This window comes from Loxodonta africana, chromosome X (assembly GCF_030014295.1).
Source record: "Loxodonta africana isolate mLoxAfr1 chromosome X, mLoxAfr1.hap2, whole genome shotgun sequence".
Lineage (NCBI taxonomy): Eukaryota > Metazoa > Chordata > Mammalia > Proboscidea > Elephantidae > Loxodonta > Loxodonta africana.
Window position 1 is genome coordinate 140657073 of NC_087369.1, and position 18241 is coordinate 140675313.

General features: G+C 48.1%; 1 protein-coding gene across 1 annotated transcript; it reads left to right on the forward strand.

Annotated features, from left to right (window-relative positions):
- The first annotated feature begins 6275 nt into the window (after positions 1-6275).
- On the forward strand, positions 6276-9602 carry CT47C1 (cancer/testis antigen family 47 member C1). Its single transcript, XM_023553812.2, has 2 exons — positions 6276-8211; positions 9184-9602. Exons 1-2 carry the CDS (start codon positions 6276-6278, stop codon positions 9384-9386), a joined length of 2139 nt encoding a protein of 712 aa, XP_023409580.2. The 3' UTR covers positions 9387-9602.
- Positions 9603-18241: the final 8639 nt, after the last annotated feature.

Sequence of the window (18241 nt, forward strand, 5' to 3'; positions counted from 1 at the left end):
AAAAAATGCAATTTGGTTCAGCTAGAGTGAAGAACTAGAACAAGGGAGTATGTATTATTTTTCTGTGGCTGGCATAACAAATTACCAAACAACACAAATTTATTATCTTAACAGCTCTGAAGGTCAGAAGTCTGACAAGGATCTCACTGGACCAAAGTCAAGGTGTCATCAGGACTGAGTTCCTTCTGGAGGCTCTAGGGGAGAATCTGCTTCTAGAGGCCACCTGTGTTCCTTGGCTATGGCCCTCTTCCTCCATCTTCAAAGTTAGCAACATCAAGTTGAGTCTTTCTCACACTGCTATCTCTCTGGCTCTCTCTTCCTATTCCCTCTTCCATTTTTAACAACACTCGTGATTGCATTAGGTCCACCAGGAAAATCCAAGAGAATCTCCCTATCCGAAGGTCATTTGGTTGACCATCAACCCTAATTCCATTTGCAACCTTAATACCCCTTTGCCATGTAATGTAACATTTTCACAAAGTTCTGGAAATCAGGACCATTATTCTGCCACAGCCTACCACAGAGTGAGTATAATAGTAGATAATGGATAGAATCTAAAATGGTGAAAGAGGCAAATGGAGAAGACAGCGGGCTGATGAAGAGCAAAAAAGTTGTGGGGTCATTGAATTGGAGGAGTAATCTAATGGGGCTGAAGTAGCACGGGAGTAAAAATTCCCCCAAATGCTGCAGCTTCTGGCGATGAAAAAGGAAAATGTAGGACCACCGGAGTAGTATCTGATGTAAGATTGCAGAAAAGATCAGATAACAAGTGAGGTGGCTGTGGAATTGAAAGTCCAGTATGTAGGATAGATATCCAAGTGAATGTTAAAGTCACTAAGAATGATGAACCCACATTAGCATGGGGAGGACAACTGAGCCTGAAGGGAAAGGCTCAAACCCCGTGCGCTAGGGGAGCCTGTGAGTGAAATGGTGCAAACTTGCCCAGGACCAGGCCCCAGCATGGCTGTAGCTACTGCTCCCCAGCAAGGATGGAGCCCTGATGAGCGGCCCCTCCCCCAGGGGCCGGGACTCCAGTTCACAGGGCCTGTGCGGCAACCCCTTTGGGATGTGGGTGGCAAGGACAAGTCCTGAGACACTAGCACTCTTGATGGTCCTTCTTCAGCCCCTCCCTGGCTTCCAGGAGCAGCAGGAGGTGCTGGACTTGAGGACCCTGAGCTCTCTACCCCGGGGCTTTTGGGACCTGGAGGGAGATGGCACTGCTGCATGGACGTTTCTGTTTGGTGAGCACCCACATCCCACTCTGGCTGTGGCACCGTGGACTCCAGGGCCAGCAATGGGCTGAGTCACTCTGTGCATGTGGGGGGGGCAGGGGTAGGGTCTCCCCTGAGGGGTGAAATCCCTCACTGCACCCAGCAGCAGAGCAGAATCACACCCTGCCTCAAGGGCGGAAACCCCACAGGTGGCCACAGAGAGAAGAAAGATGAGAAAGGAAGGAAAGGGGCAGGAAGGGAGGGAGGAAAAAAGAGGGGTGTAAAGGGCCTCTGTAAACAGTCAAGCCCTAGGCAGGAAGAAAGGTGACTCCAAAGCTCATGTGATCAATTCAACATTTACAACACCTACTTTTTTTTACCTATAGGGTCGCTATGAGTTGAAATCAACTCTACGTCAACGGGTTTGGTTTTTTTTTTAACCTTGTGCAAAAGGAGCCCTGGTGCCACAGTGGTTAAGAGCTTGGCTGTTAACCAAAAAGGTCAGTGGTTGGAACCCACCGGGTGCTCCAAGGGAGGAAGATGTGGCAGTCTGCTTCCTTAGAGATTATAGTCTTAGAAATCTCTTGAGGGCAGTTCTACTCTGGACTTTCCCCCTGAGAGGCCTGTGCTTTCCCAGTGGAGCTGAACAATGTCCACCTATATCACTGCAAGGCAGTATGGTCTGGGGTGGGGGGGGGCAGATAAAGTGAGGCAGTGAGTTTTGAGCCAGCTGTAAAGGAGAGCATGGGATTGGTATTCCAGGGGTGTTCCCTGCCATCCCAAGGTAAAATGGTAACCTCCTCGGGTTGTTGTGGACTCGGGTCCTTCCCCTCCCTCCCCTGACCCTGGTAACAGGCACCACTGCTCATCAGAGGTAGGGAGTGTGAGCTCTTGGATGGGTTTGCACCCCTGCACAGGCCCGAGCAGATGACCAAGGCCATGGAGACCATCCCATGGACTTCAAGGTCATGTACTTACCATAGGGGAGCCCCAATGGGAGCTGGAGAGGACACTCCCTCAGTTTCAGCTTCAGATATTTCCTGAGGGCACAACCACTCAGCCTTCTCCTCTCTCCTCTGTTTGCTGGTGTCAACCAGGTCCCCCTCCCAGGGACTTGGAGCCAACTCCAGCCACCAGGGGAGCTGGCTGCTGCCATGGCCAAAGAGCCATCTCCTCTGGGGTCCTCTCCACTCCCTCTGTGTCCACAGCTTCCTCCACGGCCAGCCCAGTGCCCACCCCACCTGCCCGCACAAAGAAGAGTCTCCAGGTGCACACTTCTGTGCCAGAGGCTTCATGGTGGCAGCAGTCCTCCTGCCGTGTTTCAACCACCCTGACAAGTAGAGGAGGCAACTGGAGAGTTGACAATTGAGTAAGAACTAGGGTCCTGGCAAATATGTCAGACACTGGCACCGTAAGCAGTTGGGAGGGCCCGGCTTCTACAGATCTTGTCCGAACCCCCCACAGGGGCACAGGAATGATGAGGGAGACACTGGGATGGGGATCGTGGACAGTTCTGCCTCCTTGGGTTTATACATCAAACAGGAAACAGGTACAAATGAATGTTCCAAGGGGACACAGCAGTGGTACATGGAGAAGCACCCAAGAAGTTTGATAAATGAATAAGTATGTGATCTGATGAATAAAGTTCACCAGTTTGGGTAGGAAGTGAGGGCACTGAGCCAGACAATTAGTAAGGAAATGGGTGGTGGAGAGAGGAATCTGTGTGTCTTTGGGGACAGAACACACACAGAAGCCCTACTTTGCATGACAAAGGGAGCACCCCTTAGTGTAGCATTCATGGCCACAATCTGCTTTCCAGGCCATCTGCCCCTCTGTTCCAAGTTCCAGCCATTTCATTGCCTGGATACGTGCGCAGGCACGCACACACATCTCTGCCACTGTTCATGGTGTTCCCTTTGTCCTCCTTCCCTCCCCCTTCACTGCCAGTTAAACTCCTGTTGATTCTTTGGGACACAAGTGAAATGCCTTATCTTGAGCACCTTCCCAGACACTAATTCACTTCCCTCCTCCCCTCTGCCCAGCTAATCTGTCCCCCATGCTCCCATAGCACTTTGTGCTCACTTTTGTTATAACGCTTCAAACCCTGTGTTATTATCGTCCACGTGTCTGTCTTCCCCTCTAGACTGTGAACTAAGGTACAGCTTGGGTCTTAGGCACTGGTGAGTCCCCAGCCCTTAGCACAAGTATTAGCATATATATGCCTGATAAATGATTGAATGACTCTGGTCTGGGGTGTTTATGCACAGCTCATGAGCCAGCAGATGTCATTGATATCGCTAAGTTGTTTATTTGAGAAGTCAGTGCTGAATTAAAGTGACTAAAGAATTAGCCTTTGTAAGTAGTCTGCATGGAACAACAGGGGAGAATATTTTTGAAGAATTTGAGAAAAAATTAATTTCGTACAACCTGAAGTGAAATCTGCTGAGATGTGTTACAACTGATGGTGGAAAAAATATGTGTGAGGAAGAAAGAAGGATAGTGAACAAAAATACACAACTTGTGAAAATGTAAGGTGTTTAATCCCTAAGGTTATTTATTATATTATTTATCAGCAGTTACAATGAAGAAAATATTTAAATCTATTACGTGTCATTGAGCCCGTAGTGTCAATGGAGAACTTCATTATTCTCATAAACTTAGCCATCGCAGTTCCCTGAATTTTTGTCAGAAACAGAAGCTGAATATCCTGGATTGCCCTGCCATGCAGCACTTAAATGACTTCACAGTTGGTGAAGTTTCGTGTGTGCCTGTGATTTTTTTAGCTCAGGGCTGAGACTGAATTAGTTTTAGTTGAGAAGAATTTCCCTGGCTTTGGAATTAGCTTCTGATGTAGATGTGATAATGTTTCTTAATAAATTCAACCTAAAATTACAAGGCAAACAATGCCTTTTATTAAAAAACAAAAAACAGCTTATACTTTGGTAAATTACTTCAATAGTAATTAACCTTGTGTGAATCAAAGTAATGTCAAGCTGCTTTATACACTTCTTATTGTTGCCCAATTAGGGTCCGCGCCCTGGAGTAGTCGAGGCAATGAAATGTACTCCAAGCTGGAAAGAGTGAGAAAGTTTATTAAGGAGACAGTACAGCAACATACACAGTCTCTATGGAGCCCCAAAGAATCATTTTACATTAGAGCTTATATAGAATTTTACAAGTGTTAGAAGTGTCTTTGTAGGCCACAGACGGTGTGGCCAGAGGAGTTATTCGTCACAAGATAATGACAAAAGAATATCAGACTAAAAAGATACATGCAGACACCTCTATATCAGGCTTAAAAAAAAAAAAGATATACACATCTTATGCCTGGGCTCTGATTTCCCTGTGGGGAGTTGTAAGTCACAGGTGGTCTGACAGAACAAAACAAAGTTATTTGCATCGGATTAACACAAAGTCATTAACATTAGGTCAAAACAAAGTCATTAACAGAGGTATGTGAGGGAGGAGGCAGGCAGCGGAAGAAGAACTTACAGGTTCATCACGGAATTTTAGTTATGTCAAGTTCTCAGTTGGCCGTTTTGAAAAAGAATAAAACGTGCTGGGAAGTATTTTTCGGGGGGGGTTGGGTTTTGGGGAGTATTAGGGTCACACTATGCTGTCAAGGAGCCCTGGTGGCACAGTGGTTAAGAGCTATGGCTGCTAACCAAAGGTCTACCAGCCGCTCCTTGGAAACCCTATGGGGCAGTTCTACTCTGTCCTATAAGGTCCCTAAGAGTCGGAATCAACTTGAAGGTATGGGTTTGCTGGCAAAAGTTAAAGCAAGATGTGAGATCTCCATTTTCTCACAAATTCTCAGTAGATATATTCTCCAAGCTCAATCTACAGTTCCGGTAGCTTTTTTTTTTACCTCTAAGTGCCGGGCTGCTAACCAAAAGTTTCATTTGAACCTACCAGCCGCTCCTCGGGAGAAAGACGTGTCGGTCTGCTCCGTAAAGATTACAGCCTTGGAAACGGTAAAGGGCAGCTCTCTCTGTCCTATACGGTTGTTGGGAGCTGGAATCGATTGGAAGGCAGTGGGTTGGGCTTTGGTTTTCATGCAAATGCAAAAAAAGAATTCCGTATTTCAAAAGCACTTAACTGTTCAATTGAGCTTCCACCTAAACTTCAATTGGAAGCGGTTAATCTGCCATTGTAATGACGTGCTAAAAGGCAAATACTAGAAGAATCTAATGGAATTCTATAAATGCCCTCAAAGAGATGAACATGTTAATTAAAATAATTGTTAATTGTTATTAGTATTTGGAAGTACGTGTGTCAGAAGATGTTTTCAAGATGAACTACATAACTTTGAACCTCAATTAAGCAAAATGTTCTCTCCCCCGAAAGAATTGCATTTTTCTCATTAGTAGACCTACATTATTAAAAATCATTAAAAAACCCCAAATCATAAGCAGTTATTATTATATTTTGAATTCCATCAGTAAAAAAATCGTAGAAATTTGTTTTCCCTTGTTAACGGAGCATCTATCTCCATAATGGCCTTGATTTTGCCTCTAGGTCCACAAAGCCTAAAAAGTTTCCTCTCTGCCCTTTACAGAAAAAGTTTCTGCACCCCAGAGTACTAACAAAAGAGCAGGATTTGTGTGGGCCTAAAGGGCACTAGAAAAAAAAAAAAAAAAGGGTAATCCAAGACCGTGAGGCCTCAAGGAAAATCTAGGAAATTCTGAGCCATTGTAGATGGGAGCCTTGATCATTCATTGGGTACAGGGCATGTCGATCGTTCATTCTCAGCAAATGAGCTTAGAGCTTGCAACAAGGGGTGGGCCTTGCTGGTCATTCCTCACGTCACCTGCCCGGTGGCTTCTTTCCCGCCTTGCCACCGCCAGCTCAAGGGCAGTCTTGGTGGGCAGCTCCTGGGGTTAGCCTCCTGCCCTTCTGGTTGCCTCCTCAGGCACCCACATAGACTGTTGTCCCCTCCCCTCCGCCTCTCCTCAGCCACCACTGTGAACGACCTCGCTTCAGGGGCAGCCACCTCGGTGGCCGCCATCTTCACGGTCGTCGCCACAGCCCGGTAGCCACCCGGTTGAGGTACTGCCTGGTGCCATGTCCGCCAATGAGGAGCAACACCCGGCCCCAGGTGGACAGGATGGACCGGAGGGCGCGATGGGAGCAGGCGGTGGGGTGGTCGGCGACCCCGGGCGGGACAAAGGCCTGGGGACGCCTGCTGTCGGGGAGGCGGGAGCGGACGCCCCTCAGGCGGAGCGGCAGCAGGGGGGCGCCCCTCAGGCGGAGCGGGAGCAGGTGGGAGCCACTCGGGCCGACGATGGGGAGCAGGCGGGAGCCCCTCAGGCGGAGCGAGAGCAGGTGGGAGCCACTCGGGCCGACGATGGGGAGCAGGCGGGAGCCCCTCAGGCGGAGCGAGAGCAGGTGGGCGCCCCTCGGGCCGACGATCGGGAGCAGGCGGGAGCCCCTCAGGCGGAGCGAGAGCAGGTGGACGCCCCTCGGGCCGACGATCGGGAGCAGGCGGGAGCCCCTCAGGCGGAGCGAGAGCAGGTGGACGCCCCTCGGGCCGACGATCGGGAGCAGGAGGGAGCCCCTCAGGCGGAGCGAGAGCAGGTGGACGCCCCTGAGGCGGAGCGGGAGCAGGCGGGAGCCCCTCTGGCGGAGCGGGAGCAGGTGGGAGCCCCTCGGGCCGACGATGGGGAGGGAGCGGGAGCCCCTCTGGCGGAACAGGAGCAGGTGGACCCCCCTCGGGCCGACGATGGGGAGCGGGCGGGAGCCCCTCTGGCGGAACAGGAGCAGGTGGGCCCCCCTCGGGCAGACGATGGAGGGGAGGGAGCCCCTCAGGCGGAGCAGGAGCAGGTGGGCGCCCCTCGGGCCGACGATGGGGAGCGAGCGGGAGCCCCTCAGGCGGAGCAGGAGCCGGTGGGCCCCCCTCGGGCCGACGATGGGGAGCGAGCGGGAGCCCCTCAGGCAGAGCAGCAGCAGGTGGGCCCCCCTCGGGCCGACGATGGGGAGCGAGCGGGAGCCCCTCAGGCGGAGCAGCAGCAGGTGGGCCCCCCTCGGGCCGACGATGGGGAGCGAGCGGGAGCCCCTCAGGCAGAGCAGGAGCCGGTGGGCGCCCTTCGGGCCGACGATGGGGAGCGGGCGGAAGCCCCTCAGGCGGAGCGGGAGCAGGTGGACCCCCCTCGGGCCAACGATGGGGAGCGAGCGGGAGCCCCTCAGGCGGAGCGGGAGCAGGTGGACTCCCCTCGGGCCGACGATCGGGAGCCGGCGGGAGCCCCTCGGGCGGAGCGGGAGCAGGTGGGCCCCCCTCGGGCCGACGATCGGGAGCAGGAGGGAGTCCCTCAGGTAGAGCAGGAGCAGGCGGGCACCCCTTGGGCGGATGAGCCGGTGCAGGAGGGCGCCCCTCGGGCAGACGAGCAAGAGCAGGCCGTGCAGCAGCTGGCCCTAGCCCAGGCCCAGGGGGGCGCGAGCGCGGGAGACTCAGACGTCGGGCCGGCAGAGGAGCAAGGCCCGGTGGTGAACCCGCCCCAGTTCCCCATAGTCGGCTTCCCCTTGATGCTCCTGGGCTTAATCCACTCGCTGCTGCAGCGCATCTCCCACAACGACCACGTCCTGCTCCGGCCCAGCGGTGACCGCTTGATGGTGTGCCACCGCCCGCCTCACGGCTCGGAGCCGCTGCCCTCATGGCCACCGCCCGCCCACGGGGACGCAATGGCGGCCTGGGGGCCTGCGGGGCCTGGAGAGCCCGTCGACCAGGGCACAGCCCCGGAACCTGGGGAGTCCCCAGAGCTCCCAGACCAGGCCGCAGCCCCCGAACCGGGGGAGCCTCCGGACCAGGTCGCAGCCCCAGAGCCCGAGAAGCCCTCGGATCAGGCCGCAGCCCCAGAGCCCGAGAAGCCCTCGGACCAGGCCGCAGCCCCCGAGCCCGAGAAGCCCTCGGACCAGGCCGCAGCCCCCGAGCCCGAGAAGCCCTCGGACCAGGCCGCAGCCCCCGAGCCCGGGGAGCCGGCAGATCAGGCCGCTGCCCCGCAGGGTGAGGATGGGTGGAGGGGCAGCCGATGGGGGTGGGGGGCAGGAGGGACTGTGAACACTGGGGCCTGCGACCTGGCGGAGGCGGTATCCTGCGTGCTCTCTGCAGTCCCTCAGCGGCTGTGCTGACGGCACCACAGGGTCACCTGCAGCCCTTGGCAGCTCTGGCCTCCAGTGGGGAAGACTGGGGCGGCACCTCAACCCAAGTCTGACCAAAATTGCCCAAGTAGAAAGAAGCCTGATCATACAAAGACCCTTACATAAGTCCTCCGACAGCTCTGACAGGAGACCTGAGATTATCAGTGCCGTTTATGAGATGAATGTCAGTGGGAGGTAGGTGTGCAGGAGGGGCTTGGGAGGAAATGGCAGGAAAGCTTGAAGGAAAAGAGGAAACACATGGTATGCCTCATTTTTGGTGGATGGCTTTTAAAAATAGAGTTTTAGAAAGTTGATCCCAAGAAATGATGAACTGATATGGGAGCGCTTGGTAAAAATTTTGCCAACCAGTTGAGACTCTATAGGGCAGAGTGGAGTCCCATAGGGTTTCCAGGGAGGGACTGGTGGATTTGAACTGCCGACCTTTTGGTTAGCAGCCGTAGCACTTAGCCGCTGCACCATCACAGCTTAAAAATTAAATATTCAGGGGGTTGAGGAACTATGTGCTTCACCATAAAAATGGACTTTGAGGCAAATGAATATTTTCCCCATAAATCTGACCAAAACTTACAGAATGCAGTCAGACCCCAATGGTTCTGATCTTTTCTTCCCTGAAGGGCCAGAAATACTTAGCAGCATAGGGTGTGAGATTTTCTGGAAAGAGGGAAATAATGTCACTGTAAAAACTATCAAGCAGCAGAAATATGAGGGCCATGGAAGTGCTGTGTCAACCAGTAGGAAGGCGATGTCACTACTGGTTATGAATTGGATTTTTTTCCATGAATATCTGGTTCCAAAATCTGTATTATTCTTCACTAAGAGGCGACTCAATATCAGCATGAAAACTCTGATGAAGAGGCCCAAAAAGCAGGAGGTGAGGAAGAGAAAGAAGAGGAGGACAAGGAGAACAAAAATGAAGAACAAGGACCCAAAAAGGGTCTGGACCCAGCAGAGGGAAGCCCCGGAAAATCCAGGTATCTATGTTTTATGGTAGCGTTGGAAACCTGGGGGCATACTGGTTAAGAGCTACAGCTGCTAACCAAAAGGTCGGCAGTTCGACTCCACCAGGTACTCCTTGGAAATTGTATGGGGCAGTTCTACTCTGTCCTATAGGGTCGCTATGAGTCAGAATTGACTCGAGGGCAGTGGGGTTTTTCGTTTATGGTAGCTTTGAGGAGCCCTGGTGGCGCAGTGGTTCTTACTTAGTTCAACTTACTTAGAATGTTAATAGAACCAACCATTGCCTTCGAGCCCATTCCAACTCATAGCATGTCCCTAATAATTTAAAATGTACTGTGTTCTGAAATATACTTCATAGCTACTTGTTTGTCCTTGTGATGTCCTTTGTCCGCCCCCTGTGAGACTACTAAAAGGTGGTAACTATCAGATCTAGGAACAGAGACCACTTTTGTTTTAGAAAAGGGTTATCAGACTGGGCCATGCATTAGCTGGGCCTTCATCTCTTGGCCCTGGAAAAGTAGTCTCCTGGTGGCTCAGTGGTTGAGAGCTTGGCTGCTAACCAGAAGGTTGGCAGTGTTCTACCCTGTCCTGTATGGTCACTTTGAGTCAACTTGAGGGCAACAAGAGTTTTTGGTATACTAACAAGGAGAACAGTGCCTTTTAGAATGTGACTAACAAATAGCAAAAAGTTAGGAATTTCAAGTAGGACCACATTTAATGATTAATTTGTTCAGTTTTAGATTTTAGTATTTTCTATGACAGCCAAATGGAAAGAAACTTAGTCATAGTATGATTATTGTTTCTCACCAAATTGGTAATTAAGTATTAAGGGATATCTTGTCTTTGAGTATATTTAAATGATTAACACTTTTCTTCTTCTTCTTCTTCTTTTTTTTTTTTTTGCATCTTCACAGCTGTGTGTTTCATAATAAGAGCCTCTTTCCCATTTGATAGTTGTGGAAACTGAGGGTCTGGGAGGGTCTGGGAGTATCATTTGTAGAACCAGCACAGGTTTTTAAGGAAAGGCTTATTTATATCCCAGAATAGTCTCAAGAAAACAACAACAAAAAAAAAACCCAGCATTTATGGTGTTGGGCAGGAGAGAGACAAGGTTGGTGTATGATAAGATGACTGAAGCCATGAGATCACAAGCACCCTGATACCCAAGGGTGCAAGTTACAAGAGGAAAAGGTGTTGTTCTTGCCTTGTTGAGATATAGCACGCAAATGTGGCAGGCATACATAGGGCTGTTTTCTTAGATTTAGAAAGTCACAGGTGCCAGGGAACACAACAGAGAACCCCTGAGGGAGCAGGAGAGCAGTGGGGTACAGACCCCAAATTCTCATAAAAAGACCATACTTAATGGTCTGACTGAGACTAGAAGGACCCCAGAGGTCATGGTCCCCAGACCTTCTGTTAGCCCAGGACAGGAACCATTCCCAAAGCCAGCTCTTCAGACAGGGATTGGACTGGACTATGTGATAGAAAATGATAACTGGTGAAGAGTGAGCTTCTTGGGTCAAGTAGACACACGAGACTATGTTGGAATCTTCTATCTGGAGGGGAAAAGAGAAGGGCAGAGGGGGTCAGAAGCTGGCGAAATGGACATGGAAAGAGTGAAGAGAAGGAATGTGCTGTCTTCATTAGGTGGAGAGCAATTAGGAGTATATAGCAAGGTGTATACAAATTTTCGTGTGAGAGACTGACTTGATTTGTAAACTTTCACTTAAAGCACAATAAAAATTAAAAAAAAAAGTACTGAACAGCTACTAAGTATTTCCGCTGTTCTAGGCATGGAAGATGCAGCTGTGAACTCAACAACCCACATTAGCTTACATTCTGTTTAAATGATGGGACACAAGGAAGCTGATAACTTTCTTCCCATGGGTGTTCTACAATACTTCTCACTTCAGGGTCCTGTGGTGGAATCATCTCTTTATCTTTCAGGAAGATGCTTCAAAGCAATTGCATACATCCTCTAGCTTTTAGCAGGGAAAATAATAAAATGTTCCTAATTGAAAAAAAGGAAAGTTACAGGTGCAAGTTAATGTTGCCTAATTGTTAATTTTCTTTCATTTCATCCTGCAGTTGGAAGGAATAGAAAAAAAAGGACGGAGAAAGAAGCTTGAATCTGTTCTTCAGTGTCTTTTTTTTTTTTTTTTCATTTTCCTGAAGCCCAAGGGAATTTTATCGACTGATTTTATGCCAAAGGTCGTCACCCCAAAAGTGATATCCAATGACATCTGACTTTGCTTACCTTTTATGGATATATTTGACAACATTTGTTCAAGTTAAAAATAAAGGTTTGTTTTAAAGGAATAAGCTTGCATGAGCAGTTTTTTGTTTTAGATAAGTAATTCTGACTCAAATCTCTCTTTTACCTCTTTTCGCTTTGGCCCACCTTACCTTCATTGAAAGGGATCACTTTCCACCATTTGGTAAGCTTCTTTAAATTTTTTTATTTCAGCCCCAAATTAATTAAAATGTCAAGTTTAAAACAACCTTTGTAAAGCGAGAAGGAGGTCTAGCCTTTAGATCTACGTCGTCCACTGCATTAGTTGTTAGCCACGTGTGGCTACTGAGCACTTGAAATGTGACCAGTTCCATCTGAGATGTGCTATAAGTGTAAAAAAAAACTGTTAAATATCTCACTAGCAATTTTTATACCGATTACATGTTGAAATGGTAACTTACTGAGTTAAAATATCCAGTATAAAATTAATTTCACCAGTCTCTTTAATTTTTTAGTGTGGCTACTAGAAAACTTCACATTGTACATGTGGTTTGTTTTATATGTGTATTGGCCAGTGCTGCTCTAGAGCGTGTTTGGAAGGAAATCTTATGGATGACCCAGCTTGCCTGCAGACCAGATGGTGCTGCTGAGCCTGGGCCCGGACTTTGATTTGGAGTAGTGGTTCTCAAAGCGTTGTCCTCAAAATAGCAACTATCAGCATTACCTGGGAACTTGTTAGAAATGCGCCTTTTCAGACTCCACCCAAGACCCACTGAATCAGAAACTCTGGGGGTAGGGTCCAGCAATCTGTGTTTTAACAAGCCTTTCAGGGGATCCAAGGAGCCCTGGAGGCACAGCGGGTAAGTGCTAGGCTGCTAACTGAGCTACTGGTGGTTGGGACCCACCAGCTGCTCCACAGAAGGAAGCAAGCGTGTCAGTCTGCTTCCATAAAGATTACAGCCTTAGAAATCCAATGCGGCAGTTCTACTCTGTCCCCTATAGGGTAACTATGAGTAGGAATTGACTCTGCTGGCATCGGGTTTCAGGGGTTTCTGATGAATAAGGTTTGAGAACCCCTGGTTTAGAACAATAGGCCAAGAAGCTGAGACTCACCTATGGTAGGATCAGGCTTAATTTGCTGGCTTGGGAGCATTGAAGATAAACAGGGCTGCAAAGCTGGACTTGGGGAGGTGACTAGAACTCACAGGGGCCTGAGACCCAGAGAGCAAAGACTGGGTTATGGCAGCAGAAAAACGCAAAAGGGGAAAAGCTGCTCCAGAAGGATACAAACAGTATGATTCTGTGATACATGAAGTCTAAAAAACATACAAAATGATCACTGCATATTGATTGTGGATATGTATGGAGTAAAAAGCACGCCTGTGAGAGATGCCTACAAATGTAACGTGTGTAACAGCATGTGTGGGAAAGATAAATACCTCATTTAGGATAATGGCTGCCTCTTTTAGAAAGAAAGGGAGGGGGTACACAGTGGGCTTCAGCTGTATTTGTAAGGTCATATTTCTTAAGCTGGATGGTGGGTACATGGATGTTTCTAGGAATACTCTCTATAAATTTGTGTGGGTCTGAAATATCTCCTTAAAAGAAATGAGAAAAGTAGAGGAAAGGGAGAGAATGGACTCTGGAATTTGTTTAAGGAAAAAAAAAGGTGAAGTTGTAGTTGACCAGAGTAGAGGACCAGAGAAGTGGAAGGGCCCAGGGGTTTGAGGCTACACAGCCTCATTGCCACATTTAGTTAAGGCTTCCTCGGTGCTCTCTCAGTAGCACTAATATTTTCTTCTCTCATGTTCTGTGGTAGCATATCTCATACTCTAACTTAATTGAGGTGAAATTCACATAACAAAACCATTTTAAAGTGAACAATTCAGTGGCATTTATTATACTCACAATATTGTGGAACCACTACATCTAACTAGTTCCAAAAGGTTTTCATCATCCCAAAATATTAACCCCTTATCCATTAAGAAGTTACTCCCTATTTTCTCCCCCCACCGTCACCCCTGGCAACCACTAATCTACTTTCTGTCTCTATGGATTTACTATTCTGCATATTTCATATAAATGAAATCATACAATGTGTGACCTTTTGGGTCTGTCTTATTTTAATTAGCACGTTTCAGTTAGCATCTACCTTGTAGCATGTATCAGTACTTAATTCTTTTTTATGGCTGAAGAATATTCCATTGTGTATATATATAAGAGGCCCTGACGGTGCAGTGGTTAAAGCGCTCGGCTGCTAACCAAAAGGTCAGCAGTTTGAACCCACAAGCTGCTTCATGGAAGATGTGGCAATCTGTTTCCATAAAGATTATAGCTTTGGAACCGTATGGGGCATGTCATGGATTGAATTGTGTCCCCCCGAAATATGTGTCAACTTGGTGAGGCCACGATTCCCAGTATTGTGTGGTTGTCCTCCATTTTGTGATTGATATAATTTTCCTATGCGTTGTAAATCCTAATCTCTGCCTGTGGTTAATGAGGCAAGATTCGATTATGCTGGAGAGGATTAGGGTGGGATGTAACACCCTTGCTCAGGTCACATCCCTGATCCAATGTAAAGGGAGTTTCCCTGGGGTGTGGCCTGTACCACCTTTTATCTCTCAAGAGATAAAAGGAAAGGGAAGCAAGCAGAGTGTTGGGGACCACATACCACCAAGAAACAAGAACCAGGAGAATAGCACGTACTTTGGACCCGGGGTCCCTGCACTGAGAAGCTCCTAGTCCAGGGGAAGACTGATGACAAGGGCCTTCCTCCAGAGCCAGCAGAGAGAGGAAGCCTCCCCCTGGAGCTGACACCCTGAATTTGGATTTCTAGCCTCCTAGACTGTGAGAGAATAAATTTCTCTTTGTCAAAGCCATCCACTTGTGGTATTTCTGTTACAGCAGCACTAGATGACTAAGACAGGGCAGTTCTGTAGGGTCACCATGAGTTGGAACTGACTCCACAGCAGTGGGTTTGGTTGGGTGTGTATATACCACAATTTGTTTCTCCATGCATCGGTTGATGGACATTTGGATTGTTTCCACCTTTTGGCTATTGTGATAGTGCTGCTATGAACATTTGTATACAGATATTTGTGTGTTACTTATATACGTGTATCAACTTCCCCCACCCTGCCATCTCCTGGATTGTGAACTTCTGAATGGTTGGGACCTTAAAGGGTTTTTTATCTTTCTTTCCCAAATTCCTAGGCATTGAATTTTCAATTTAGTAGGTTCTCAATTAATGCCTGTTAAAGTGAAATAAAATTCATGCTTTTGCAGGCCCCCCCTTTTTTTGTCACCAGTGTTGACAGTTCAAAATGTATTAGTATTCCTTACGGCTAGAGCCACATTGTGAGACAAAAAGCACAGGGCCCCTTATCGCCATTTAAACTGAAAGAGCAGGGCAAGTAGACAATAATCCATGTAGTGTGATTTGAGGGGCTTCAAATTGGTTCTGATTTGTGTTTATGTTGTACTAGTTCATATAGTATTGCTTTTAGACCCAGGCAAAAGCCCTGTCCTGAGTTCTATACTTTAGAGACCCCACTTTGGCCCTCTTCCAGCCATACTCCTCACAGAGCCAGAAGCCAAGACCATGGGAACAAGGGCTGTGTCCCCCAGTAGACCAGGCTCCGGGTGCCCCCGAACAGCCCCAAGCCTGCTTCCAGGGTCTGTGTGCTCTTCCCAGGGTTTGTCCTTGGGAAATTGACTGTACTGTGTTCTTCCAGGCCTACAGGGTGGCTGCATGGGGGGCGGGGGGCGGGGGGAGCAGTGGGGATGGGGTTAGGGAGGAGTGAGGAGCAGCTTTCCCATATCATTGGGAGCAAGACTTAGAGGAGTATAAGAATTATAAACCCCAGCCTGGCCTTTCAGGTCGTTATGGAGGTATATTTACCATGAAAGGAGATATCACTTATTTTATTTAATGGTTTATGAGTTGATTTAAACATTTCATATAATTAGGCATATGACATGTGAGCTCCCAACTGAACTCTTGACCTGAGCCCTGCAAGTGTTAGAATGTTACATGAGGCCAGGTTAAATTTCTGGTCTGTCATACCCTCCCCTTCCTCACTCAGTGTCACATTTTGTTATCTGAGCCCAGTGTGGGGTCTGGCTTCTGAAAATGGCTGGTTCCAGTGGCCCATCTTGCTCTAGGGCTTGGACCCAGTCCCTGGGCCAGGCTGGAGTACAACCACCAGCCATCTTGCCCTCTCTACTCACCCCCAACTGCACCCCCCTTCCCAGTGGTCTCTTTGCTCCCAGATGTTTACACGCATGAAAACCTCCTCTCCAATACCGATCCTCCCCATGCAAACACCCACCTAGAGGCCATCAGCTTGCCCAGGCACACCTGTGTAGAGGCCCATTAGGGTCAGCACAACTCCTCTTAAGAACATTCTGCTTTTCTGACAACCCTTGGGCACGAGTTAGGAATAGTCTATTTGATTTCCCTCCCAATGTCACAGACTGAGACAGACTACAGAACAGATTTTATTGCGTTTATTTGCTTTGCATACATCAAAAATCAGAGAAACTACAAAGAAGTTGAAAACTGGTCAGAATGTGCCTCTAGGCATTAAAGAAAAAAAAACTTAACCTCTTCATTTTAAAACTGTTTTGTTGTTACTGTGGGGAAAAAAGAGAATTGTTAGTGGGGAGTTTCCAGAGTGAGAATAACCTAGTAGTGTTCTACTCTGAGAAAAGAGGGGAGGCAGGTATAACAGCTACTCTACCAGGATTACCTGGGTAAAGTACATCTACAAATGAACTGTTCACTATGGGAACACAAAAGAAGTAAAATCTAATCAACAAAAACCTTGCATTATCAGGAAAAAGAGATATAAAGAAAATACAAAATCCAGCATGTGGTCTACAATGTCACATTATACCATCATCAGCAAAATCAAGCATCGAGGGTTTAAATTAGCTCTGATACCTGTCTCTCTGGGTTTTTGCATGAGGCATCCACCCCTCTCAGAGTTCAAAGGCACAGGTGGATGTCCAGGCCTGCATTTCCGTTTAAGCAAAATAGCTCCGAGGTGACAGAGGCAGACGCAGTGATAACTATACTCAGAAGTCACTTCTGGGTCTCCTAAGAAAACGAATTAGGTTTACAGTCCAGGCAGCCAAAGAGAGGTCTCCCTTAACGTTTGGTGTGTCTGGGGGATGGAATAAAGGGGAAGGAGATGGAGAGGCAGAGTTAACTAACTTCTGGTGAACCTGGATGAACATCTAGAGTGGTTTGCCTCATGGAGGTCCTGCCAAGTAACAAACTGACTCTGTGGTAAAGGTGCTATGTCTTCACTACTCTGCCTATGAGTTTTTCATGAAGGTGGTGCTATAAAAGAGAAAAACTTCAAGGCAGGATGGGAAAAGGGGAGTCAAAACTTGCTGGCCTGCTTGCCCCCTCCCCTCTCAGCTGACCGTCACTCTCCTCTTGACTCTTCCTCACCCAATCTCCCATTTCTGGCTTCCTTCTTTCCCGGGCTGGGGTGTGTGGTTCCCTGGGGAGGTGGGGGCTGTCCATCCTAGTAACTTTTGAGGTGTGTGCCTCTAGGAATGAAGGCGGGAGAGGCCGATTTAATCACCCAGGGCTTCCAGTTGGCAGAAAGACAATTGCTCTATGGCTTTGGGACTGCAGTCTTGCTTTGGGCTAAAACGTTGGGCAGCAGAGGCTACTGAGGGGAAGGGACTAGAAGCAGGGATACAGGGAATTCTCCAACTTGAGGCGGGAGCCAAAGGGGAAGTGAGCTCTCCAGGGGCCCCACGCTTCCTTCATGGTGGTGAGCTTACCATCTGCTTGAGACTGCGAGTAGTTTTTGGCATCTGTACAATGTTGGGTTTTGAGAGGGTATTAAGTGCATAAACAACAGGATATGTATGATGGGCAGTACATTACTGAACAATTGGAGAGGGTCTCAGTGGCACTGGGGCAAAAGGCCAAAAACTGATGGACTAACGATCCAGAGGATTAAGATGTAGGGAGGCTCTCACTGCTGCCAGACCTGAGGCATGTTGGCTGGGGGCATGTGCAAAGAGAGTGTTCTGTGTAAGTGCTCTGTGTGTCATTATTGCCCAAGTTGCAGGCATTGCCCCTCTCCCCGGGGATACAAGGAAGATGTTTACAAAGGTAGTGGGCTAACTGGGGGACCGGCTGTGCAAAATTTTTCTTGGAGACCCAGAATTTTTGCTTCCACCACCTATTCTAGGAACCTTTATAAAACTTGGTGTAGCAACCAAAGAATTGAAGCATTTAACTTGGCTTATGAAACATAAAATCCAATCCTTGGGCCAAATCATCTGGATTTTTACAGTAGAAATATTTTATTTGGTTAAGGGAAATGACAACCTCTTAGTTGCTCCCATAAAATGTTTTTGCTTTCTCCCTTTCAAAGCACATTGTTCAACGTTAAAGATTTTATAATTTTATAGCAGTGCAAAGATTTTCCATAGTTTTTAGAGAGGAAATGCTGAGTTTCCTGATGCTGGCAGTGACTGTACTGAAGGTTAGGCATTCATGGCTTCTATGTCATTCAAATAACTGTAAGCTTTAATTCCCATTTCTAAGGCTCTTTTGCTAAATTAAAAGTCATCACAGTTAAGAAACCACTACATGGAATTAATACAGCTATTGGCAATTATCATTTAAAATGCTGATGCTCAATCCATGAGCTTT

Excerpts from the sequence above, each read along its gene's own strand:
- CT47C1 (XM_023553812.2), top strand. The coding sequence starts at position 6,276 with ATGTCCGCCAATGAGGAGCAACACCCGGCCCCAGGTGGACAGGATGGA. Across the intron at positions 8,212-9,183 it reads TCAGGCCGCTGCCCCGCAGG|AGGCGACTCAATATCAGCAT; the intron begins GTGAGGATGGGT and ends TTCTTCACTAAG.